This window comes from Carcharhinus amblyrhynchos, chromosome 1, assembly GCF_965287045.1.
Source record: "Carcharhinus amblyrhynchos chromosome 1, sCarAmb.v2.hapA, whole genome shotgun sequence".
In the NCBI taxonomy this organism is placed as follows: Eukaryota; Metazoa; Chordata; class Chondrichthyes; order Carcharhiniformes; family Carcharhinidae; genus Carcharhinus; species Carcharhinus amblyrhynchos.
This window is the reverse complement of record NC_137324.1, coordinates 142,641,278-142,668,210: the sequence shown is the minus strand read 5'-3', so window position 1 is coordinate 142,668,210 and position 26,933 is coordinate 142,641,278. Positions and strand designations below refer to the sequence as shown.

General features: G+C 42.2%; 1 protein-coding gene across 1 annotated transcript in view; it reads left to right on the top strand.

Moving 5' to 3' along the window:
* The window catches only part of ctso (cathepsin O), a 53,289-nt gene that overhangs the window by 3,702 nt on the left and 22,654 nt on the right, over positions 1–26,933 (top strand). The window contains exons 2-5 of the mRNA XM_080199660.1: positions 9,101–9,218; positions 10,460–10,596; positions 14,759–14,926; positions 19,380–19,501. Coding sequence (XP_080055786.1) covers positions 9,101–9,218; positions 10,460–10,596; positions 14,759–14,926; positions 19,380–19,501 — 545 coding nt within the window. The remainder of the gene's footprint in view (positions 1–9,100; positions 9,219–10,459; positions 10,597–14,758; positions 14,927–19,379; positions 19,502–26,933) is intronic.

The window sequence follows — 26,933 nt, the reverse complement described above, 5'->3', positions numbered from 1 at the left end:
CCTGCCTGCAGCAGTTGTGGACTCGCCAACTTTAAGGGCATTCAAATGGTCAGTGGATAGACATACGGATAACATGGGAATAGTTTAGGTTAGAGGGTCATTAGATTGGTTCCACTGGTCAGCACAACATCGAGGGCCGAAGGGCCTGTACTGCACTGTAATGTTCTATGTTATTGGAGCACCTGGAGGAAACCTATGTAGATACACGGAAAACATACAGACTCTGACCCAAAGGCCAAGAATCGAACCTGGGTCCCTGGCACTGAGGCAGCAATAGTGGCACATCTCTGCCACCATGCAGTCCTTAGTTGATGCTATTAACACAAAGATACAATACACATAAACATATTTGTTGGTGCAGGCCCAGTATGTTTTGAAGTTGAGATGTTGTATTATCTGAAGCGAAGTTCCTGAAGTTGTACTGGTGTCCCTGCATTTGCAATGACTTCCACTGTTGAACTACCAGAGATGGTTTTAACAGATGAGTCTCATTGGTGAATGGAAGTTTGCAGAGTTGAGAAAGTTCCTTCCTTTTGATTCTGCAAGGGTAACACTTTTAAACTGCCTAGTCACTTACAGCAGAATCCATTTCTAGCTGTCTTTCTCTGGACTGATGTATCTTCAAGGTGGATCTTTGTGTTGCAGCCAGCTTCCCATCCATTTCAATGTTTTTTTTCAGGAAATGAAAGATGACTAGTTATCATGTGACCTGTACATAATGTCAGATCATCTTCCAAATAAGGCACCGATACTTAAAACAGTCCTTCTGGCAGCTGCGGTTATTAGCATTTGTTTGACCCAAGGCAACATCTATACTGTTACGAGGTGTTAAAAAACTTTATTATTGCCTGGATGAAACCACAGCCTCAACTCCACATGCCTGCCTACCCCAGATGATCTTCCATCAGCTGCTCACCATAACTAAACCAGTTATCACCTGTTAACCCTCGAGTTAACCATGGTCTTGTTTACATATGTGTGGTAGTGGTTGATTCAACAAGAAATCATGTGATCAGAATCCTGATTGAAATGTTTTACAAAAAGATTAAAACAAGGATTTAAATTCAAAATTCACATTACTTAATGGTATTCTCAAAATGCATTTTTCTTTTGAAATTTGTGACACTATCATGAAAGATTGCTGTGACACTTTAAACACCCGATTACATCTCATTCAACTGGGTATAACTTGAGGATTTTGACAATGTTTCTGTTAGTTCACTGACTGCTAAAAGATTGCATGTGGTTATTGTAGGGGATGCTAGCAGGGGTCTCAATAGCACCTCCCCTGGTAGAGTATAGAATCAGAGATAGCAGATTCTATGTCTTTGTGATTGCAGTTCAGTACAGCAGTGCTAGCTAGTTTCACCATAATTACCATGGCAACATCCAGGCCCTCATGGAAAATGCAAGGAAATAAAATTGTCAAAATTAATTTTGGAATCATAGAAACTGCTTTGAATTACATTCCAAAACAGAGCATTTGGCTCAGCTAGTGTTGCATGCACTACAAAGGCATCCTCCCATGCTACTTCATTTAACCCTTTCGGCACCTCTGATTTTTGTTCTCTTACATGCATCTATGCTATCCATCCCACATACCTTGTGCAGTTGCAAGTTCCATGTTCTAACTCCTTTGTTGGTAATGTTCCTCCTGAGGTCCACATTTTTTCTTTCTATCCTATCAAACTCCATAATTTTGGGCAAAACTTAACCTCCTCTTGGGAAATCAGGAAGGGCAGGCAACAGACTTGGGACCAGTGACCATATTTCCATTTGTTTTAAGATAGCTATGGCCCAAAAGTTACTTCTGAATTGGGGCAAGGCCAATTTTGATGGCATCAGACAGGAACTTTCAACTGGGGGAGTCTGTGGAAAGGCAAAGGGATGTCTGGTAAGTGGGATGTTTTCAATAGTGTGTTTACCAGGGTTCAGGGTAAGCACATTCCTCTTAGAGTAAAAGAGGAGGCTAGCAGAAGTAGGGAATTCTGGATGACTTGGGATATTGAGGCCCTGATCAAGAAGAAGGAGGAGGCATATGATGTGCCTAGGCAGCTGAGATCAATTGAATCCTTTGAAGAGTTTAGGAGATGTAGGTGTAAAGTTGGGAAATCAGGAGGGCAACAAGATTGTTTTGGCAGATAAGGCAAAGGAGAATCCAAAGAGCTTCTAGAACTACATTAAGGGCAAAAGAGTAACTAAGGAGAGAGTAGGACCTGTTGAGGATCAACAAGGTCATCTATGTGCCGATCTACATGAGATGGGTGAGATCCTAAATGAATATTTCGCATCAGTATTTACTGTTGTGAAAAGCGCGGATGTTGGGGAACTTGAAGAAATAAATAGTGATGCCTTGAAGAGTCTACATATTACAGAGGAGTTGGTGCTGGAAATCTTAAAGTGCATTAAGGTAGACAAATCTCTGGACATTGTGGGAAGCTAGGGAGAAAATTGCCCTAGCAGGGATATTTCCATAACCGTTAGTCACAGGTGAGGTGCCTGAAGATTGGAGGATGGCAGATGTTGTGTCTTTGTTTACAAAGAGCTGCAAGGAAAAGCCTGGGAACTACAGGCCAGTGAACCTCTCATCTGTGGTGGGTAGGTTGTTAGAAGATATTTTGAGAGACAGGATCTACAGGCATTTAGAGACGCAAGGACTGATTAGGGACAGTCAGCGTGGCTTTGTGAGTGGAAAATTACATCTCACAAATGTGATGGAGTTTTTTGAAGGGTAACCAAGAAGGTAGATGAGGGCAGTGCAGTTGATGTTGTCTGCAAGGCCTTTGACAAGATATTGCATGGTAGGTCACTGCATAAGGTTAAATCTCACAGGTCCAAGGTGAGATAGCTAAATGGATACAAAAGTGGCTTGATGACAGAAGCCTGAGGGTGGTTGTAGAGATTTGTCTTTCAAACTGGAGGCCCATGACCAGCAGTGTGCCTCAGGGATCAGTGCTGGGTCCACTGTTATTTGTCATTTATATTAATGATTTGAATGAGAATATAGGAGGCAAGGTTAGTAAATTTGCAGATGACAATAAGTTTGGCAGCATAGCAGACACTGAAGAATGTTCTCAGATTGCAGCAGGATCTTGTTTAATTGGGCCAGTGGGCTGACAAATGGCAGATGGAGTTTAATTTAGATAAATGAGGTTTTAATCTCACATTTAAAATTAAACTTTTGTAGATTGAACAAGGGCAGGTCTTAGTTAATGGTAGGGTGTTAGGGGGAGTTACAAAGATTTAGGGGTACCGATTCATAGCTCCTCGAAAGTGGAGTCACAGGTAGACAGAGTGGTGAAGGCAGCATTCAGCAAGCTTGGTTTCATTGGTCAGAACACCAAATACAAGAGTTGGGACATCTTGTACAAGACATCGGTAAGGCCACACTTGGAATACTGTACATCATTCTGGTCACCCTATTATAGAAAGGATATTATTAAACTAGAAAGAAAAGACTTACTAGGATGCTACTGGGACTTGATGGCTACTGGGACTTGAGGCTGGAACTTTTTTCTCTGGAGCGTAGAAGGCTGAGGAGTGATCTTAGAGGTCTAAGATAATGAGGGACATAGATCAGAAAGATAGTCAATATCTTTTCCCAAAGGTAAGGGAGTCTAAAACAAGAGCATAGGTTTAAGGTGAGAGGGGAGGGATTCAAAAGTGTCCAGAGGAGCAACTTTTTCCAGAGGGTGGTGAGTGTCTGGAACAAGCTACCAGAGGTAATAGTAGAGGCAGGTACAATTGTCTTTTAAAAAGAATATAGATAGTTACATGGGTAAGATAGGTATAGCGGGATATGGGCCAAACGCGGACAATTGGGACTAGCTTCGAGGTTCACAAAGGGCAGCATGGACAAGTTGGGCCCAGGGACCTGTTTCCATGCTGTAAACTTCTCACAATACAAATTAGGAGCAGGAGTAGATCACTGACTTGGTCATTCAATATCATAGTTGATCTAATTGGAACCACCTATCCTAGATGTGCTTCCATCACCTGCTCATCAAGAATCTACCTACTACTTTGGCGCTGTTTTAACTGTATTTTGAAGAGTTCCAAGGACTCAAAGTTCAGGCAGCCCAGGAGGTGTACTGGTGTTGGGAAGGAGGATTTGAAGGAGCTGAGGGCGGCCAGGGTCACCTGGGTAGAAGGTGCCAGAAAAGGTTTCAGTGCTTCCCCCACTCTATGGGATGGAGGGGCATCTGGAGTGAGCTTGAGGCCTAAAGCATCACTTGGCTTTGCTAGACCTGGAGGTCCAACTCTGTCTTGTGTGCAAGCCCTCAGCAATAGGCCTCCAAGTCTGGAAAAAGCTCTAGATCCCTTCAGCAAGTGCCCTTAAGACTGACCAAGCTCTGGAGGCCTGCAGCCATGGCTCATTAACACAGCCCCTCCCTGCTTCTGCAACTCCAGCAGCTTCAGGAGAACTGATCTCAGTGGCTTGGCACCTGGCTGGAGGCCAGCTGTCTCCTTGGCTCTGGTGACTTTCGCTTCCCTGAGCCCATGATATTCCCACTTGCACCTGATGTGCATCAATGGCTGTATTGTTCTCACCAGAAAGTGCCTGAGAACCCCCCAACACTAACATGTCCCACCCCTGGTGACTGGAGTTATCACAGCCTTCCTCTGAGGTGTTGGCTGGGTCTCTGTGGGGTTAGCAGGGGAACTCCTGAAGGCCTGGGCTCATCAAGTTCTGCTCCTGCAAAAGGTGGCACATGGGTAAGTGCAAGGCAGGGGCAAGTATCTAGACAGATTGCAACTTGCTTGAGATAAGTCACCTGAATGTCTAAAGATGTGCAGGTTAGGTGGATTGGCCATTCCAAATTGCCCCTTGATGTCAGGGGACTAGCAAAGATAAATGTGTGGGGTTATGGGGATGGGACCTGGGTAGTATTGTGGTCAACGTAGACTCACTGGGCCAAGTGGCCTCCTGCACCGTAAGATTCTACAATCCTACAAATGAAGGTTTGTGTCTCACCTGACCTGTGTGTCTGTCACCACTATCCTGACTTTGCAAACATTTCCAAAAGTCGCTCCTCAAACAGTGAGGACTCCACCTGCAGTCTTCACATTCCTGGCAATTATGGATGATCTTCTCCTGTGGGGACAGAAGTGTGGGGGGTTGTGGGGGGGGGGGGGGGGGGGAAGGGGGGGGTGGGGGGGGGGGAGGTGGGGAGGAGAATTTGAAACCCTGATGGCTAGAAGGATGCAGACTGTATGTCAGGGCTGTGCCTCAGTAGGCAGGGGTTTATCAAGCAGAGTGCCACAGGGATTGACAGAAAGTGCTGGGGATTGGAGGGTGTCAGGAAGTGGCTCAACACAGGTCTCTCCTTATAGCTTAAATGCTCCATCCAGGCAATATCCTGATGAATCTCCTCTGTACCCCTTCCAGTGCAATCACACCCTTCCTATAGTGAGGTGACCAGAACTGCATTAGTAGTCCAGCTATGGCCCAATCAACATTCTGTACAGTTTCAACATAACCTCTTTGCCCTTCTGCTCTGTGCCACAACTGATAAAAGCAAGTGTCCCATATGCCTTCTTAATTACCCCATTCACCTGATCTGCCACCTTCATGTATCAGAGAATAAGTATCCCAAGATCCATCTGTTCCACTGAGCTTCCCAGTGTCCTGCCATTCATTAAATATTGTCATGCTACTTCTTTCAAAGTGCATAAATTCACACTTATCAGGGTTAAATACCATCTGTCACTGACCCATCTGTCTACATTTTCCTGTAACCCATGACTTTCTTCACTATTTACCACCCTACCAATCTTGGTGTCATCTGCAAAATTGCTCAATTTTTCCCCATCATCTATCACAAAACGAACAAGGGTCCCAGCACTGATCCTTGCAATACACTCTGGACACCAGCCTCCAGTCACTAACAGCCTTCCACCAACACAATGAGTCTTATTTTGAACCAGTTTCTGATCCACCTCCAGGTTTCCCTGGATTCCATGTGCTTTCATTTTCAGTCTCCCATGTGGGACCTTGTCAAAGGCTTTGCTAAAATTCAAACTACATCAGCTGAACTGCCCTTATCCACACAATCACATTTTCAAAAATTTCTGATCTGTTAGAACAAAGAAAATTACAGCACAGGAACAGGCCCTTCAGCCCTCTAAGCCTGTACTAACCATGCTGCCCAACTGAACTAAAACTCCCTACCTTTCTGAGGACCATATCCCTCTTCCCATCCTATTCATGTATTTGTCCAGATGCTGTTTAAAAGTCTTATTTACTTCCACTACCTCCCCCAGTGAGTTCCAGGCACCCACCCACTTATGTAAAAAAACTTGCCTCATATCCCTTTAAACCTTGCCCCTCACCTTAAACTTAGGCCCCCTAATAATTGATTCTTCCACCCTGGGAAAAAGTTTGACTATTCACTCTATCCATGCCCCTCAATCTTGTAGACTTTATCAAATCACCTCAACCTGTTGTTCCAGTGAGAACAAACAAGTTTCTCATAGCTAATGCCCTCCATACCAGGAAACATCCTGGCAAATCTTTTCTGTACCCTGTCCAAAGTCTCCATGTCATTCCGATGACATGGCAACCAGAATTGAATACTATATTCCAAGTACATCCTAACTATGGTTCCATAAATCTGCAACATGACTGCCAACTTTTAAACTTAATGCCCCAGCTGATGAAGTCAAGCATGCTGTATGCCACCTTGACTGCCTCCTTCACCTGTGTTGCCACTTTGTAACCTGTATACCCTGTGCACCAGATCCCTCTGCCCATTAATATTCAAGGTTTGAGATTTACTGTATATTTTCCATTTGTATTAGACCTTCCAAAAGGCATTACCTCACATTTGCCTAGATTGAACACCATCTGCCATGTCTCCAACTGATCTGTATCCTCTGATGGCCCTCATAGCTCTCTGCAAGCCCATTAACCTTTGTTGTGTCCTCAAATGCAATCAAACTAGTTATATTTTCCTCCAAAAATCATTTATATATTACAAACAGCACTGATCCCTGAGGAATGCCACTTGTCAAGCCCTCCATTCAGAAACAACCTCCTACTGCTACCCTCTCTTCTATGAAGCCAGTTCTGTATTCACCTTGCCAGCTCACTTCTGCACCAGTCTGAGGGACCTCAAAGGCTTTACTGAAGTCCATGTCAACAACATCACTGCCCTACCCTCAATCATCTTCATCACCTGTTCAAAAAAAAACACAATCAAGTTAGTGAGACATGACCTCTTCACAAAACCATGCTGTTTCACTAATACATTCAGTTATTTTTAAGTGGGAGTAAATCCTGTCGTGAAGAATCCTCCCTACCACTCACAAGCCTATAATTGCCTGGATTATTCTTGCTATCCTTCTTAAACTATCTTTTTGTTAAATCTTATTCAAAAAATTTAATAAGTTATCCAGACCTTCAGAATTCAAATGTTCCAAATTTCAAATTCAAAAATTCAGGAAACACTTTGCATCTGATTTTTACTTCTATAAAAAAAGTAAGGAAAGAACCAATGCCATTCCTGGTTTCCTTTTCCCCAAAGTAGTAACCATATTCCACATATGGACTTCACTTCTCCATTGGTCATAAGCTTCAGTTTCTGAAAATAATAGTGGATAGTCATATCCTGACATTCTTATTCTGGGTTCAGCCATTTTGTTGTCTCGTACTCACACCATTGTTGATTTAGAATTTGAATATCTTTTTTTTCCCCTAAAAAAAGTTGTCATTTGCAGTCATTTACTGGGAACCAACAACCATCCTCTACTACCACTGTTTGAGCTTTACAGTTGCTGTAGAGTAAAGGAGACATGAGTTCTGCTTCTTCACAAAATACCCTTGGTTCTCTGATCCAACTTCACACACAAAACTCCACCAACAAAATAGTGCCACCTATGATCCCTTTATATATCAGTGACTTCTATTGAATAATTGACATCAAATTAGGACTTCATTGGAAGTCTATTAACCCATTCCTAACGTTTGTATAGAGGTAGTCGGGTTGTGGGGGTTAGACAGGTCAGGTCGGTGGGGGGTGGTGGTTGGGTAGTTGGGTCAGATCAGGGATGTAACCTGGTGGTGGGAAGGCAGTCTGAAGGTTTGTAGGGGAATGTCAGGCTGTGGGGGTTAGATAGATCAGGTCAGAGGTACAATCTTGCGGTCTGGGGTTAGTGTGGTTGGGGGTGTAGTCAGGTGGTCAAGAGGGATAGTTGGGTTGGGAGTGGTCAGATGGTGGGAGGGGGATGTCAGTTGGGGGTTCAGGGGGAATCGGGTTTGAGAGGTTAGTGAGGTATCAAAGTGAATGAATGTTGGTGGGGTGGTGGTGGTGGTGGAGGGTTGGGGGGGTGGGGTGCGTGGGTGGGGTGGGGGGAGGTGGTTGTGATCAGTTCTGTTACCCAGGTGTCAGACTAAGATTTTTCTGCCTGACGTTTCCTGGGATAACCATTCAGTTAACTACATTGGAACTGTCTGAACTCAGAGTGAGAGATGTTTCTAGAGGGTCCCAGAAGCAGAGTAGTTACTTGTTGGAAGTACAAGCTTCCTGGATAATTCCCTCAAATATTAGTGCATTGGGATTTTCGTGGGGTCCCAATGTGCATCTTGGATCGTATGTCTGATCTCCAATGATTCAGTGTTCAAAAGATTTAGGCCTGTGGTTTAAGTATGTTATGCAATCGATTGATTTAATTCCTGTTTTCTTTCATACATTTTGCATTACAATTAGTTGATTCTGTGCTGCTTATTTCAGTTTTATCAAGTCTCAATTTTTGAAAGTGAAGCACAATTACTTTGATGGTGAAGCATCATATTTTGATGCATGTTCTTTTTAAAAATCAAACAACAGACATTTGTAATCTCATATTAGTGTTTCCTTGTGCTAGCAAAGCATCTTGAGCAGTGGGAGATTCAACACGTTGAGTGCACTGATATATCAGAATGTTTTCAAACAGCATAATTTTAAAGATGAAAGCTAATCACTTTTAGCTATTTTTTTTCAAAAAAGGGAAAATTTCACAAATTTAAATTTATACATAGACTTTAAGGAAAATAATAGTATTATAACTTTGTCCCATTTCTGAATCTTGATATTGGAAAAAAATATTTTTTCTTTTGTAGGAAAGCATACAGAGACATTACACCATGAATATTGTTTCTTCAATCCTGTCGAATGAAAGTGACTCTGCTATTTATGGAATCAACCAGTTTTCTGATATGTCATCTGAAGTTTTCAGAGGTGAATTTGCAATTGTAACATTTCAATACAGTCAGAATATTAATATTAAAACATTATTATTATACCTGGGCTCAATGCACTACATTTTGCATAATTAATGCTAAACACCCCTCCACCACTACTCTCTAACTTCTATGAGTAAGCCAATTCTAAATCCAAGCGACCAAGTCACTGTGGATCATATGCATCTTAATCTTCTGGATGAGCCTACCATGAGCATAGTGGCACAGTGGTTAGCACTGCTGTCTCACAGCGCCAGGGACCCGGGTTTAGTTCTGGCCTTGGGTGACTTTCTGTGTGGAACTTGCACATTCTCCCCTGTCTGCGTGGGTTTCCACCGGACATTCTGGTTTCCTCCCACAGTCCAAAGATGTGCAGGTTAGATGGATTGGCCATGACAAAAGAATGGGGTTACGGGGATAGGACAGGGGAGTGGGCCCAAGTAGCGTACTCTTTTGGAGGGTCAGTGCAGACTCAATGGATAGAATGGCCTCCTTCTGCACTGTAGGAGTTCTACGGATAGTCAGTGTGCAGTACAGATTACAGAACTGAAAATATGCAAAAGGTGGCAGTTCTTACAGGTTGTATGTTTCTACCAGCGCAGGTTTGGTAGTAGAAGCATAAAAGCCTGTTCGTGTAGTTATCCATTCTAGGTGAAGGTGTATATTCGTTTCTCTCTGCATATTAGCCCTGACAGCCTGGTGAAAACTGGTCATTTGACAAATTGTAGCAAAACAACTTAGTAGCGAATATCTTATTTCTCACTACTTTGTTGTGCCATCAGACCACCAGGAAAGATTTCCTTGGTTTTGATTTTCGTGCAAATAGTGAACTGAGGAAACTTCCAATCTGAATTCTTCCCAAACCATCACCTCTAGTTAATTACATGTGTAAAGAGAAATTTATAATACATGAATGTGTAGCACAAGGTAGTGCCAGAGAACATTATCTTGCTTTCACATGCTCTTTTGCTAGACTGAGTGCACAATGAATCCAGCTCAAAGCAGCTTTGCTAAAGGTGTCGGAATTTATAATGAACTCAATGCATTAAAATGCAACAGCACAATCAGGTGTATAGCATATGTTAAGCATCCATGCAGAACTTTGCTTTTTGGAAGTATTATTTAATGTCTTTGCAGATGAATATGGGCAAATTAGGATGTTTGAAATGATATGTTCACATTTTGCAAAAGATTAATATGAAATAAGAAGGAAATAATATTTTATAATTAAACTTGCAGCAACATATTTAGGGTCAAGATCAGTACAACTTCCCGAATACACTTCATTTCCCAAGAATGCCAAGAAATCAACTTTACCACCAAAATTTGACTGGAGGGACAAGAATGTTATTACACCTGTGCGAAATCAAGAATCTGTAAGTTTCTGTTTCTCCCTACATGGATGAGTACTAAAAATTCTTTGTAACTGGTAGTTATTTCAGTAATGCTGCCAGCACAGTTATTAGAGAAAATGGATCTTGTCAGATCACACAGTAATATTTTCCAATGTATGAGTTGATGTCCTGACTATAATTTTCCAAATTTTGGCCATAGTGAAAATGTAATGGAGTTTTAAAAATGGCAACAAGAATAAGCTGATAATAAGGATATTAAAGGTTAGTTCATTTTAAGGACTTGGGACTTGAGAAGCTGAGTTACAGAGAGAGATTGAATAGGTTAGGACTTTATTCCCTGGAGCATAGAAGAATGAGGGGAGATTTGATAGAGATGTATAAGATTTTGATGGGTATAGATCGAGTGAATGCAAGCAGGTTTTTTCCACTGAGGCTGGGGGAGAAAAAAACCAGAGGGCATGGGTTAAGGGTGAAAGGAGAAAAGTTTAAAGGGAATATTAGGGGGGGCTTTCTCGTGCAGAGAGTGGTGGGAGTGTGGAATGAGCTGCCGGATAAAGTGGTAAATGCGGGGTCACTTTTAACATTTAAGAAAAACTTGGACAGGTACATGGATGAGAGGGGTGTGGAGGGATAGGGTCCAAGTGCAGGTTAGTGGGACTAGGCAAAAAATAGTTCAGCACAGACAAGGAGGGCCAAGGGGCCTGTTTCTGAGCTGTAATTTTCTATGGTCTCTATGGTTTCTAAGATTAACTATTAGTGTTCAATATTACATTAAATTCCAACACATTCAGGAAAAGTGCAGATCATTCAGCGTCAGTCAACACAGATTCCTAAAGAACTGGTTGTTCTGCATTAACCAAAAGAATTCTTTTAGGAAACTTGATGACTGAGGAAAGTGCATACATTACATGGACAAACAGACTGATTATTAATATAAAAACAAAATACTGTGAATGCTGTAATCTGAAACAGAAACAGAAAATGCTGGAAAATCTCAGCAGGTCTGACAGCATCTTCGTCAGATTGATTATCAACTTGTAAATCTCCTAACATACTGCAGGTGGTAAGAATGGGTAAGAATTTTTGGTCAATCATGTGATGGAAATCACTATCTATAGCTTCAGGCTACAAATATGCACGGAAAAGTGTATGTTGCCACAGCAATTCTGACTCCTGGAGGGGAGGTTTGGCTCAGGATGGTTGGTGTTGATCAGTTTGATGCCAAAATCCCTGAGTTCAATCCCTGCTCCAGCTGGGGTGGATTTGGGACCTTTCACCTTACGCTATCCATGGTGGAGATCGTGGTGCCGAATGCCTTTGGGCACAGAACTGAAGATGATGATATATGGTAGCAAGTATTTGCCATCACATGAAATTTATGTTGATAGTAAAGTTGATAAAGAAACCAGTGTGTGGGTAAATGAGAGAAATGATGCTGCTGAAAATCCCCTAGTCACCACACTCCAGTGCCTATTCAGTTACACTGAGGGAGAATTTAGCATTACCAGTTCACCTAATCTGCACATCTTTGGAGTGTGGGAAGAAACCAGAGCGCCCGGAGGAAACTCATGCAGGTACGGAGAGAATGTGTGAACTCCATACAGACAGTGACCTAAGCTGGGAATCGAACCTGGGTCCCTGGCGCTGTGAGGCAGCAGTGCTAACCACTGTGTCATCATGCCACCTTCTATGAGGGTTCTCCTCATAGGGAATGTGAGCAAGCTTGGAGAGGTGCTCTTACAATTCTTTCAGTCTTCGGCAATTCATTGATAGACTCATCAATGCAAAGTATGGAGTCTTGGTAACTATCTCAGTGTGGGCTGAAATGAATAGGAATATTTTAACATTAAGTCTGGATATATTCAGGGAGCGTGTGAGGCAAGGGGAGAAATTATCACTAGTTCTGCCAGTGGAAATGAAGCAGTAGCAACCCAAGAACAGTAGAAGAACATAGCGTGCCATTGCCACTGCCTGTCTAACCATCGGTATTGTAAAAGAAGCTTATTGGGAAGCTAGAACACCCACCCTTTTCTGATAATGTTGTCTTTCCGTATACAATATTAAGTCCTGTGACTAGTTGCTATTTAGTGAATCAGCTGTGTGCAGTGTGCAGATTGCATGCGCTGTGCAGCTCTTTCCTGACTCTTGGACTCTGATCCTGAATTCTGACCTCCAATTTCTTCCTTCTCTTCAGTATTCGATCCTGTCACCTGGCCTCTGATTCATCCCCTTGTCACAACCACAGCCTCTGATCCATCCTTCTTTAACCCCAGCTTCTGTTAAGTAGGTGCCAACAACCTTCTGGGTACATGGCCAAGGGTTATTCTTAAAAGTTGTTCCTTACTTTTGTTTTTGAAAAATAGCAAAAACATTTTGATATTGCAACCTTCAAAATAATCTCAATCAAAATAGATGATTGGAAAGAACAGCTCGATTATTAAGAATCCTGTTATTATGTTGCTATGATGTGGAGTCACCTAATGAACAGGCAGCGCTGTGAAAGCTTGTGCAACCAAATAAACCTGTTGGACTTTAATTTGATGTTGTGAGACTTCTTATTATGACATTTAGCATTTCAACTAGAAAAGCAGTTGTATAGAATAGAATCAGAGAATCTCTACAGTGCAGAAGGAGGCCACTCGACCCATTGGGCCTGCACCGACAACAATTCTACCCAGGCTCCAACCCCACAACCCCACGTATTTACCCCACTAATTCTCTTGACACTAAGGGACAATTTAGCATGGCCAAACCACACTGGTTAGCTCTGCTGCCTCATAGTGCCAGGGACCCGGGTTTAATTCTGGCCTGGGGTCACTATGTGAAGTTTTCACATTCTCCCAGTGTCTACATATGTTTCCTCCAGGTGCTCCAGTTTCCTCCCACAGTCCAAAGACGTGCCAGTTAGGTTGATTGGCCATACTAAATTGACGCTAGTGAATTAGCAAGGTAAACATGTGGGGTTATGGGAATAGCACTTGGGTGGGATTGTGGTTGGTGTAGACTTGATGGGCTGAATAGCCTCCTTCCGCACTGTAGGAATTCTATGATTCTATGAATCCGTGTAGCCTGCACATTTTTGGAGTATGGGAGGAAACCGGAGCCTTGGTGGCAACCCATACAGACACAGGGAGAATATGCAAACTCCACACATGGTCATCTGAAACCGGAACTGAACCTGGGTCCCTGGTGCTGTGAAGCAGCAGTGTTAACCATTGTGCCACCATGCCATCCAGTTGTATGAGCCAATAGATATCAGCATATGCTGTAGTAGAGAATAAAGCAACCTATAGAGTGAAGTGTTGTAGCTGCCAAAATAGGCTTTTTAATCATAGTAGCACAGCGCTACCTTATAAAGGAGATAGTAATTCCCTTGTAATTTTTTAAGATTTACAATTGCACACTGATTGTGAGGTCTGGCATTTCATGAAATCTTTGCTTCCTTGAATCTACTTTTAAATCAACACTTTTTTACGTATTGCTCCTTGAAGCTAAATGAATAAAGTGATAAATTATTTGCTATGATATGCCTTATGTAACATTATCTACTAGTTCCTTGCCAATGATTAATTCTAAATGAATATTTTTTTTATTAAGTACTATGGTTTAATAGCCTTTTTTGTTAAAGAACCATAATGCATTCATCATTTTGTTGGGTTGCTTCCTTGGCTGCTTAGCTCAGTCTGGTGTCAAAATGTACAATTATGGACATGAAGTGTGCTTGAGTGAATCATTTATCTGCTAAAGCACTTACAGGATTAACATTTTTAAGTTCCCCAGAAAGCTGGCAATATGTCCAGAAAATCCAGGAGTTTTTCCCCAAAGATTTCCCATTCCAAAAGTAAGATCAAAGAATTTCTAATCATACTTAGATAAAATAAAATTTTCTTTAAAGACTGCTGGATGTTGTGAATATGTTGATGTCCCAATAATGATGTGAAAGTTCTAAACGTTTTCATACGCAAACATTTTTTGCTCCTTTGAAATCCTCGGTGCCAGAAAAGGTGAATGGTAACTTATGAGCTCTATCATTGACTAACCCTGTTTCAAATTTTCTGCATTTATATTTAATGTATGTAATTATTTTTAAATGGTAATCTCACAAGTCTGAAGAGTAAAAATTCTTGGGAGTAAACTGGGTTATGCAATTGTCAGACTAACCTCTGTGCATTTTGTGTTTTAGTGTGGTGGATGTTGGGCGTTCAGTGTTGTGGAGAGTATTGAATCTTCATATGCAATCAAAAGAGGACATTTGGAGTTGCTGAGCGCACAAGAGGTTATTGATTGTTCTTACAGGGATGCTGGCTGCAAGGGTGGCTCACCTATCAGTGCCCTGATGTGGCTAAATCAGGTTAGTAATGTTTCTTAAACTGCCAGCATTTATTTGTCAATGATTTCATAGCCATACCTTTTATGGAATATGAAAATGATGAACAAGAGAAGACCAGCTGTTTTATTAACTCACTGCACACTCATGATCATTGGAGCATTTTGACTGAACATTTCCTAATCCCTCCTCCCTGCATCTGTAATCTGTATAATCGCCTAGAAAAGAGAGAAAATCAATGAAAATTTTAAAAAAACTCTCTTCTGTGATCTTCAGTGATCATATTGACCATGCTTATGTTCAATGTTTAACTTTTATAAACTGCAATCTGTGCCCAAGCCTAGAACTAGTCCATTTCTCTCTTGCAGGCATTTAGAGAGTCAGCACACATACCAGCAGTGCATTCCAGAGGATCACTACTGTCTGAGCAAAGAAGAACAATGTCTATTCCTATTCTTTAAATGTACAACACCTGGTCCATCTCAGTTTGTCAAACTGCGATGATATATCGATACATACACAACCAGCCTTCTCATCATTTGCTATGGGCAGATTCTCTGGTCTCATCCATGGTGGGATCCGTTGCAAGAACAGAAAATTTAGCATTCCATCCAAAACTGCTTTTAGTCTGCCAATGGCAGAATATATGACTATACTAAAATACCTAGAAAACCATGCATTTATTTGGACATGTCTATCCTTTTCAGCAGTTTCCTTGGCTTGTGTTAGGTAACAATAAATCACTTCTTACAGCTGAATAAATACCCAATTCCTTGGATCAAGAATTTATATGCGGAGTTGTCAGGAGGACTCTTCTCCTCAAAACTGGATACAAGTCATGCTTATTTGCAATTACAGCTGAAGGAGGATTCGTAGAAATATTCACAATCAATACTCATTAGGGCCTCTACCAATATATGAGGCTACCCTTTGGGGTATCATTAGCCTCTTTGACCGCCCAGTGAACAATGTAGAACGTGTTACAAGGTTTATCTCAGGTTGCTGTTTATCTGGATGACGTTCTCATTACAGGTAAAACAAAGAAGAAACAATTCGAGAACCTTGAGGAAATTCTTAATCATTTTTCAAGGGCCGGTGCGTGCCTAAGAACAGAGAATGCTTCTTCCTGATACCTCAAGTAACCTATCTGGGTTACGGAATGGAGAAGTGGGGTTACCAGGAGGCTTCAGCCCCGGTATGCTGGAACCTTTCTCCTGTCTACTCCGACTAGTGTCCTGGTACACAGCAGTCAACCCCACGGTATCCTCCCAAGGTTACTGCAGATCCCTTTCAGTGTTAACTTGGTCACACCCTATCAGGGCTGGTATCACTGAGTCAACCCCTTATTGGGTGGAGCTGCTCCATGAATGCTGCGTCTTCTCGCCAAGTCAAGCCCTTTCAAGTCAGTGATGATTCACGCCATTCTGATATCTTGCCACTCCGGATGAATTATTTGACTGAGGGATATGGATTCCTGCATGTGGACCCAATCATAGAATCCCTATAGTGTAGAAGGAGCCATTCAGTCCATCGAGCCTGCACCACCAACAATCCCACCCATCCCCATAACCCCACATATTTATCCTGCTAATACCTCTAATACGAAAGGACAATTTAGCATAGTCAATCAACCTAACACGCAAATCTTTGGAATGTGAAAGGAAACCAGAGCTCTCAGAGGAAACCCATATAGACACAGGGAGCATGTGCAAACTCCACACAGATAGTCACTTGAGGCCAGAATTGAATGCTGCCGCTGTGAGGCAGCAGTGTTAACCACTGCATCACCCTGCCATCCAATAATAAAAACAAATGTATTAGATTGATGTTTCCAATGTTGAATGTCGGAAATCGTGTCCCACCACTAACAAGCAGAGGGGATGATTCAGGAAGCTTTCACATTGACATAAAATACCACTTTGACTTCTTAGGATATCTTCTGCTCCTGCCCTGCGCTAAAGGGGGTGGAAAATTTGGCTTAATGTCTTTGAAGTAACCCTTTTTGAATAAAAGGGTTACTTCACTATTTCTCAATCTATCTTCCCTAATTTTAGTGAATTTTGGAAAATTAGAACCAATGCCTCAACTATCTCACTCGCCATTTCACCTCAGACTCAAAGATGATGTCCATCAGGATTGGGGGGGTATTTGTCAGCCTGTAGCTCCAGCTATTTGCTCAGTACCACCTCCCTGCTGATTGTAATTTTCCTGAGTTCCTCCCTCCCTTCTGTTTCCTGATTACATCTATTTCTGGGGTGCTACTTGTATCCTCTATCATGAAGATGTATGCCAAATATCAATTCAATTCATCTGTCATCTTTTGTTTTCTGTTTGTCTTTTGTTTTGTCATCTAATGTTTTCCATTATTAATTTCCCAAACTCACTTTCTATAGGACCAACACTCACTATTGTGTTCTAATGTTTCTCTCATGCTCTAATTTTTCTCTCAGGATCGGAATTTCCGCTCCTGTTTGCATTGGGTTGGTTCCGTTACAGAAGCAGAGAATATTGCAAGAAGTGCAAGTCACCTTTTACACTGATGTAAATGTGTGATACCATTGTCCCCTCTCCCTGCCAGTGACGAGGCATGTTTCTCATTTGAATACATTACCATGTAATTATCGGGCTTCGATGCCGGAATCATCTCCTTTTGCCCCCATCAAAACATCCATTGACAATGGCATGATAGCTGAATGGTGTGAAGGCCTACTGGTCTCCGAATGCATGCAGCTGCCAAGCAGCTGCCCAGGGGATATCTGTGGGGAGAGGGCCATTGGCTGGGCACTCCTCCTGGCAATGCCCACTCGCTGCCTGGGTAAGTCCAAGTGGTATCCTAGGGCTGGATCCCAGGATTCTGTCGTTTTGTTGCCACGGACTGGGGTGGAGGGGGGGGGGGGGGGGGGGGGGTCCTTTAAAAATAGTGCTCCAGTGCTAGCATTTCAAAGTTTTTGGTAAGGCAGGCGAATCAGAGACCAGCGATACATCATGGAACCCAGTCATAGAAGTTTCCAGCATGCAAACAGGTCCTTCGGCCCATGAAGTATTCGGTCCTTGAAGTATTTTTTATACAGCCACGAACCAGGTGGCAGAGAAGGCTGTCATTTCCGTTGGTGACCTCAGTGCCACTTTTCATAGAATCAAAGAATCCCTAGAGTGTGGAAGGAGGCCATTCATCCCATCAAGTCGGCACCGACCCACAATCCCACCCAAGCCCTCTTTCCTTAACCCCACATATTTACTCTGCTAATCCCCTGACACTAGGGTCAATTTAGCATGGCCAATCAACCTAACCTGTACATCTTTGGAATGTGGGAGGAAACCAGAGCACCCAGAGGAAACCCCTGGGGAGAACATGCAGTCTCCACACAGACAGTGACTCAAGGCCAGAATTGAACCTGGGTCCCTGGAGACATCAGTGCTCACCACTGTGCCACCGTGTGGCCCGATATCAGATTTGCCAGTATCTGGGAAAATCTCATCCCTAATGTCTTCATCAATTTCACATTTTTTAAATATTCTGCCTAATCTTCTGATCTGTTATCAACCTTTCTGCAATTAAATGTCTTTTTAATTTTTTAGTTAATCACAGGCAGTGGGTCTTCCCTTGGAATTTTTTTTTCTCATTGGAATGTATCTATTCTGTGTATCCTGAAATGTCCCTTTAAATGTCTGCCACTGTATCTCTGTTGACCTAAATCTCATTTGCTAGTGTCTTCAGAAAGCTCTGTTTTCATGCACTCATAATTGCTCTTATTTAAGTTGAAGTATGTTCTTGAAAATGGTCTTGTGCTGTTTTCTACCTCAAAAGCTCTCCAGCTAACAGTTCCAAAAGTGGGAATCCCATTAGGTAGCTTACTGCTGCAGGCAAGGCTGTTCATGCGCCATTGAACCCACTTCACATGGGTGAGCAGCCCTATTGGTGAGATAGTGGCAAGAAAGTTAATTCTGGGAGCAATTTAATTGTTTTTCTGAATGGTTAATAGGCATACATTGATAAATCAAATCATCTCAAAAATGCCAGTATTTTCACTTGCCATAGGATATACCTTGCTGTAAATCACACATGATGATCTACACACACAATTTCACAACTGACAGCTTTCCCCCAGAAAAGCTTGGACATTGCCAGTGGAATTTTATGTAACTGGGATCATAATAATAATTGAGTGCATCTCTTTTCCAACCCTTCATCATCCAGACTCGAACATTGGCTCTATTCTCTCCCTACAGGTGCTGTCAGACCTGCTGAGATTTTCCAGCATTTTCTGGGGGGTTTTTTTTCAGTTTCTAGCATCTGTAGTATCTACAGTAATTTGCTTTTAAATAAGAGGAATTGAATGTTTTCTGGTGCTAAAGAATATAACCTGTTAGCAATCGTGACCAAAACAAAATATAAATATCAAGAAACTGTAATTATATCAAGACTGAAAAATAATCATGTATATTTGCTAAATTGTACACAATTATTTCTTTACAGAGCAAGGCAAAGCTGGTGAAAGAATCAGTCTATCCTTTCAATGCAAAAACTGGAATGTGCCATTATTTTTCAAGGTGTACATTTGGTGTCTCAATCACAGGTTATAAAGCATACAGCTTCAGGTAATCCTGCATCCTTCAATCATTCCTATTTGTAAAGTTGAAAAACTGGAAAATTATTTTTCAGAGCTGGATACCAATTTATTCACTATCAATCTGATCATGAGAAAGTGATTGCAATAAAGATGTTCTGCATTGTTCTAAATTGTTACACCAGAGTTAGGAGCAGAAGTAGGCCATTCAGACTCACTTTACTTTGCCATTCAATAAAAGAAATCTCCATTCAGTGCAGCACAACCAAAAGAATCCCAACTGTGGGCAAGGAAAGACTGAATCTGGTCTTATATGTTTCAGAGACTGAGCTGGATTTTCATCTTTGAGGCAAGTGGCATGAGGTGGGAAATTTCCCAGCTCAGGGAAAATGCAAGTAACAGCAGGATATTTTGTTCCAGTGGCTGTAAGGGGTTGGTGATAATCGGAGTCAGCCTGCTGCCCCTTGCAATAGTTAAGAGACAGCCACACGGGCTGGAGTGCCAGGACAGGCTGTTTAAAAGACCTGCCTCAATGTCCTGGGACTTCATCCCAATTAAAATAATGACAGTAAAACAAGGGACAAACCTGTACACTCCTCAAAGCCCTCATATCTACACCTCTCATGTCAAAGTGTGCCACTTCATGTCTGCCCTTAGCCTTTATTTCTCTTCATCCTCTCCAAGCTATACCCTGCCACCCACCCATGACCCCATATAACTTCCATGGCATGCTATAGCACTTCCATGCTCATTCACCCATTGAACACATCGTACAGAACCAATGCAACCTATAGTAACAGCAGGATGTGTGAAAAACTTTAAGAAGGCGTCATTCATTCATAACTTTCTTTCTAATAATGGTTTTCTCTGCAGCCCTGGAAAAGTGTCAATCTCTCAAACCTTTTAAAGCATTAAGAGCAGAAACTGCAAGAGCTTGAAACCTATTAAATATTATTTAAATATTATTATATTAAACTAGAAAGAATGCAGAAAAAATTTACTAGGATGCTACCGGGACTTGAGTTATAAGGAAAGACTGGAAAGATTGGGACTTTTTATCCTGAAGCATAGGAGGCTTAGGGGTTATCTTCAAGAGGTCTGTAAAATAATGAGGGGCATAGATCCGCTCGATAGTCAATATCTTTTCTCAGATGTGGGGGAGACTAAAACTAGAGAGCATAGATTTAAGGTGAGAGGGGAGAGATACAAAAGAGTCCAGAGGGCAATTTTTTCACACAGAGCGTGGTAAGTGCCTGGAACAAGCTACTAGAGGTAGTGGTAGAGGGGGTACAATTTTGTCTTTTAAAAATCATTTAGACAGTTAAATGGGTAAGATGGGTGTAGAAGGGATATGGACCAAATGTGGGCAATTGGGACTAGCTTAGGGGTTAAAGAAAGCAGTGGCATGGACAAGGGCTGTAAACCTCTATGACTTTTTATCTTTTATAAATAAACATTGTGCAATAGGTCACAGAGCAAGAGCTGTTAATTACGCAATGCTATCTCTGGGGCACAACCATTTGAATAGATGTCTGGGCTCTCAGCCAAAAATGCATTATGAGACTTGGCTTGTGAACCATGAGTCCACTAAAAGCTAGCATAACACCATGAAAATTTTGGACATACCCATTCTCACTATGAGGTCTGCCACATCAGGCATGCAGGTTGTGGACTTACACTCTCCACCCATAACTCAAACTGGTAAAAGTTGGGGGCTATGAGAATGAGATTAGGAATCCCAGAATTGGGACCTGTCCACCAGATTTACACCTCTATGGAGTCTCTTGATTATGTGAAAATCTAGCCTATTGCCTTTATGACAATTTTGTCTAGATCCAGCAGCACTATATTGTTTGCGCAGCAGCATAATTGATCTTAATGGCTGTAATGTTTGTTTTAATCTGAACTAATGCGGAATTCTGTTTTGTGTTTTCCCCTGGGATATTTCAGAGTGGGACTTGATTAGGTTGGCTGACAGCTAAATTCATATGACTGAGTACAGCCAGGTTTTCACAGAAAACATAAGATTGTCTGCTTTTTGGGAGAAGAAGAAATGCCTCTTCCTTGCTCTCTTTGAGAGCTGGAGACTGGAGTCTGCCAAGAAATAAGCCTTTTCCTTTGAGATTATACTGTCAGGGGGTGGAATTTTCTCTGGAAGCTGCTGCATGAGAATTAGAAGACAGGTGTCTGTCTGGATCACTCTCCAGAAGTGGCAAATGGCTGAAACACTAGTCCCTATGTAAGCGTCTTTGGTTTAAGTGCTGGCTGGTTCTGAAGAAGGGATTCATGTCACTGGGGAAACTGGTAAATTGGACTGGCTTGAATGTTATTGAATAGCTTTTGAAAATTGACATGTAACTATTCTAAATGCTAAAGGATAATTAGCTTTAGCTATATATCTGTTAGAGATTATATCATTGGCCCCTAATTTACTGGCATTCCAGCATCAGATTTAGGGGGTAACCAGTGATGCACTGGGGAATCCCTCTTGTAAGCTCCCATGTAAGGGCTTACCTGGCAATTGTCCAGAAGGGCCAGCTTCCATTGAACATTCTTGGTGAGCTAGGAAATCATCTGACAAAGTGATTTAAATCACTAACTTTGGATGGTTCTTCCAGTTTTACCCTGTTGGTTACTCTTAAGTTAGAAAAAATAAACTTCAGCCTAACTATTTGAAACACACATACTGAACCCATCGAGGGACACTCCCTGCCCCCAATACTGCGATCACCATCCCCCGACCAATCAGCCATCCAGGATAGTTCCAAAACCCTTCCCTGTAGGATTCCCCCAGCCACACAGGACTCCCCTGCAACCACCCCACCATCCCCCGCCCCTTCAATCCACGAGGCTGACTCCAAGTTCAATTATGGCAAATGCAACCCACAGCCCCTCATCTCCTGGAGCCTAGCCAACTCGACCCAAAATCCCCTGCCATCCAGCCCTCCCACACTAGACACATTGCCCGCCCACCTGCCATCCCGATTCGACACCCCCACCCTTGAACCAAATTACCCACTCTGACCAGTCAAATCCCTGCTTCTTATCTGACTTGTCAAGTTCTTTGATTTAATTTATTATTGTCACACGTATTAGTATACAGTGAAAAGTATTGTTTATTGCACTATACAGACAAAGCATACTGTTTATAGAGAAGGAGAGAGTGCAGAATGTAGTGTTACAGTCATAGCTAGGGTGTAGAGGAAGCTCAACTTAATATAAGGTAGGCCCATTCAAAAGTCTGATGGCAGCAGGGAAGCTCTTGAGTTGGTTGGTATGTGTCCTCAGACTTTTGTATCTTTTTCCCGACAGAAGAAAACAGAAGAGTGTGTATGTCCAGGGTGCATGGGGTCCTTCATTATGCTGGTTGCTTTTCCAGGACAACAGGAAGTGTAGACAGTATCAATGGATGGGAGGTTAGTTTGTGTGGGCCACTGCTATAAAAGAAAGGGGTCTGACCTCTGAGTTTGCCAGCGCTCGACTGTGCTGGCACCTGCACATCCCAAGCAACTCTAGCCAGTGGAGATTTCAATTAAGTTTTCAGAGCAGCTAAATTCACTTTGAACTCTTGTAATTCCTGCAGGCCATCACTTTATACTACAGGCTGGAATTTATGGCCTATATTCATTAACAACCTGACATTCCAGGAAGTATGATGCATAATTTCTGTGCAGCACTCTTGAACACACTGCATTCATATTAGATTCCACTGTCTTTTTATTGTCAGTTTTATTTGATACAAAGAATAAAACACTGTATTATGTATCGCTCCTCTCTGTGTATATTGTTAAATATAAAATTATGCAATGTGACTGTAACAGCGATCGGAACTGCTTATTATGTCTGCCATACCCAGCATGTCTCCAATTTTTTTCCAAAGCTTAATGAAAAGCACTTAGAGACAAGACATGATGTGAATTCTTTAGCTGTTTTAGTTTGATAGCTTGGGACTATTTTACCAAATCTCTCTTCTCCTCTTCCAAAAATGGGAAGAAGTAATTTACCATGTGTCTGTTGCTTTCCTGTGCTTTAAATAGCAGATCTTGGCAGCAAAGCTGAAGCTCACTGTGTCTTGTTTATAGAAAGTCTGACAACTTCTAGACTTTTAAACATGGGAACAGGAGAGGCACTCCAAAGATGTGCAGGTCAGGTTGATTGGCCATGCTAAATTCCCCTTAATGTCAGGGGGATTAGCTAGGTAAATACGTGAGGATATGGGGATAGGGTGGGATTGTTGTCAGGGCAGACTTGATGGACCAAATGGCCTCCCTTTGTACTGTAGGAATTCTATGATTGTATACTTAATGGCACTGTTTTAAAGTGTCTAAAGGAGATAGCTGGACCCATGAGTTCATATATATCGACCATTGCATATGGCATAATGTGTTCGGAGCATATGTGATCTTGAGCTTCTTAAATAAATACATAAAGTAAAATAGAAGGAAAGGTAGGCTGAACCTTTATAAAGCTTTGGCTTGACCATGACTAGAGTATTATAGCTGGGAATTAGCAGTACAGTTGGAATGTTATTGGATGAGCTATACAGAAGTTCAGATCTATGCTCCATTATTATGGGTTCATACATACAACAATCCCACCAGGTACTGTCGTATCCCCGTAACCCCACATACCTACCCTCCTGATCCCTTAACATTAAGGAGCAATTTATCCTGGGCAATCAACCTAACCCACACATCTTTGGACTGTGGAAGGAAACAAGAGCACCCAGACGAAACCCATGCAGACACAGAGAGAATGTGCAAACTCCACACAGACAGTCACCTGAGGCCAAAATTGAACCCAGGTCCTTGGCGATGTGAGGCACCAGTGCTAACCACCATGCCATCCCAAGATGACAACTAGTGGAATTTAAATTCAGTTAATCAAAACATCTGGAAGTTCATCTCAAAGTAATCACAAAACTATTGGAATATTGTAAATAGCCATCTGGTTCACTGATGATCTTTCAGTAAAGAAATCTTCCATCCTTACTTGTCTGGTCAACATGCACACCACCACCATCAAGCTGGTGATTGATCCTGAATCAATGAGGAGTGCAGGAAAGCATACAGAGCAGCACAGTATCAAACTGCTGCTTCACAGTGTGTCTGCGCAGGTTTCCTCTGGGTGCTCTGGTTTCCTCCCACAGTCCACAGATGTGCGGGTCAAGTGGATTGGCCATGTTAAATTGCCTCTTACTGTTGGGGAGATTAGCAGAGTAAATATGAGTTATAGGGATAGAGTCTGGGTGGATTGTTGTTGGTGCAAGGGTGAATGGCCTCCTCCTGCACTGTACGGATACTATGATGATATGAGCACCAGACATACCTTCACCAGGTAAAGCTACAACACAAGATTTCTTGAATGCCAAGGAGCAAAATCAGCATATGGTAGGCACAGCAAAAGGATCGTAAAACCAATGGCTTAGTTCAAACCTGTGCAGTCCACCATATCCAACCATGAATGGTGGTGAACAATTAAACCACAAACAAGAAGAACAAATATTCCCATCATCAGTGATGAGTGAGCCAAGTACATTGGTGCATTATACAAGCATTTGCAACCATCTTCAACCAGATGTGCTGAGTGACTTCCTCCTGAGGTCCACAAAATCACAGATGCCAGTCTTCAGCTGATTGAATTCACTCCACATCATTTCAAGAAATGGCTGAAGAAGTGGATACTGTAAAGGCGATGGGCCCTGACAAAATGCCAGCAATACTACTGAAGACTTGTGCTCAAGAACTAGTGGTGACCCTAGCTAAGCTGCTCCAAAACTAGCATCTACCTGGAAATGTGGAAAATTGTCCAAGTCAGCTCGATTGACAGAATCAAATCCAATTACGGCCTCATCAAGTACTCTTGTCAGTAAAATGATGGTAGGTGTCATCAATGTGCTATTAAGTGACACTTAGTCAGCAATAATCTGCTCACTGCTGCTCAGTTTGGATTTGACTAGGACCAGTCAGCTCCTCATTAAAGCCTCAGTCCAGACTGACCCCCTTGACATCAAGGCAGTATTTGACTAAATATGGCAACAAGGAGCACTAGAAAAACTGAAGTCAGTGTGAATTGTGGGGAGAGGTATGAATTGAGCTGCTGGTTTGATTCATACCTAGCACAAACAAAGAATGCTGTGCTTTTTGGAAGTCGATGATCTCAGCCCCAGAATGTTGCTGCAGGACTTCCTTTAGCTTAACATCTTCAGCTCCTTTATCAATGACCTTCCCTCCAGTATAAAGTCAAAGTGGGAATGTTCATTGACAATTGCACAATGTTCAGCACCACGTGACTCCTCAGATGTTGACGCAGTCCATGTCCATATGCAGCAAGAGTTGCTCTGTATTCAGGCTTGGATTGATAAGTGGCAAGTAATATTAATGCCACACATGTGATAGGCAGTGAACATTTCCAACAAGAGAGAATTGAACCATCTCTTCTTGACATTCAGTGGAATTGCAATCGCTGAATCCCCCATCATTGACATCCTGGAATTTACACTTGACCAGAAAGTGAACTGGTCCAGCCATATAAATACTGTAGCTACAAAAGTAGTAAGAAGGCTCACAACACCTACAAAAGTAGGTCAGAGCCTGGGAATTCTGTGAAGAGCAAGTCACTCAGAAGTCAGACTGTGAATGCTGTGGGAGCTGCACAACTTGCTAGGATCTGTGCAGCTCCCACAGCATTCAAATCTTGATATCATCTAGGTCAAAGCGGCCCACTTGATTGGCATCCCATCCACCACTTAAACATTGACTTTGCTTCGCCAGCAGTGCACAATGGCAGCAGTGTGTACCACGTACAAGTTGCACTGCAGTAACTCACTGGTTCCTTCAACAATGTCAGTCTTCACAATGGAAAAGGATGACACAGTGATTGACATAAGGACTGCAAAACATTAGAGGAAATCACCAAAGAGAGACGAACTGGTAGTAGGTTTGGCAGCCTTTAGAATGGATAAATCGACAGGCCGAGGCTAATGAGAGAGGAAAGGGGAGAGATATTGGTGGAAATTTTCAAGTCTTCTCTGGACACGGGTGAAGCTATGACATTTTCTCCGGAACTTTCAACGTGTCATCAATGAAGACGAACATCTCGCCAAGGCCATCCCCACACCCCAAATCTTGCCTTCAAACAACTGCACAACCTCAAACAGACCAATGTACGTAGCAAATTAAAGGTAATGCATTTGATGTTGTCCATATGGACTTTAGCAACACTTCTGATAACAAACTGGTCAAGAAAGTAAAGGCCCATGGGATCCATGGCAAAGTGATATATTGGGGACGATTTTACCATTTTGATTCTAAGTGCTGAATCTGGGCACAATTCAGATCCAACTTTGAACCCTAATCCCCCAAGTGGGAATACACACTTAGTCTTCAAAAAAAAATCGCAGGTCTGAATTGCACTGTAGGTGGGCTTATCACACGTGAAATGCTGCTGCTCCAATCACAGCC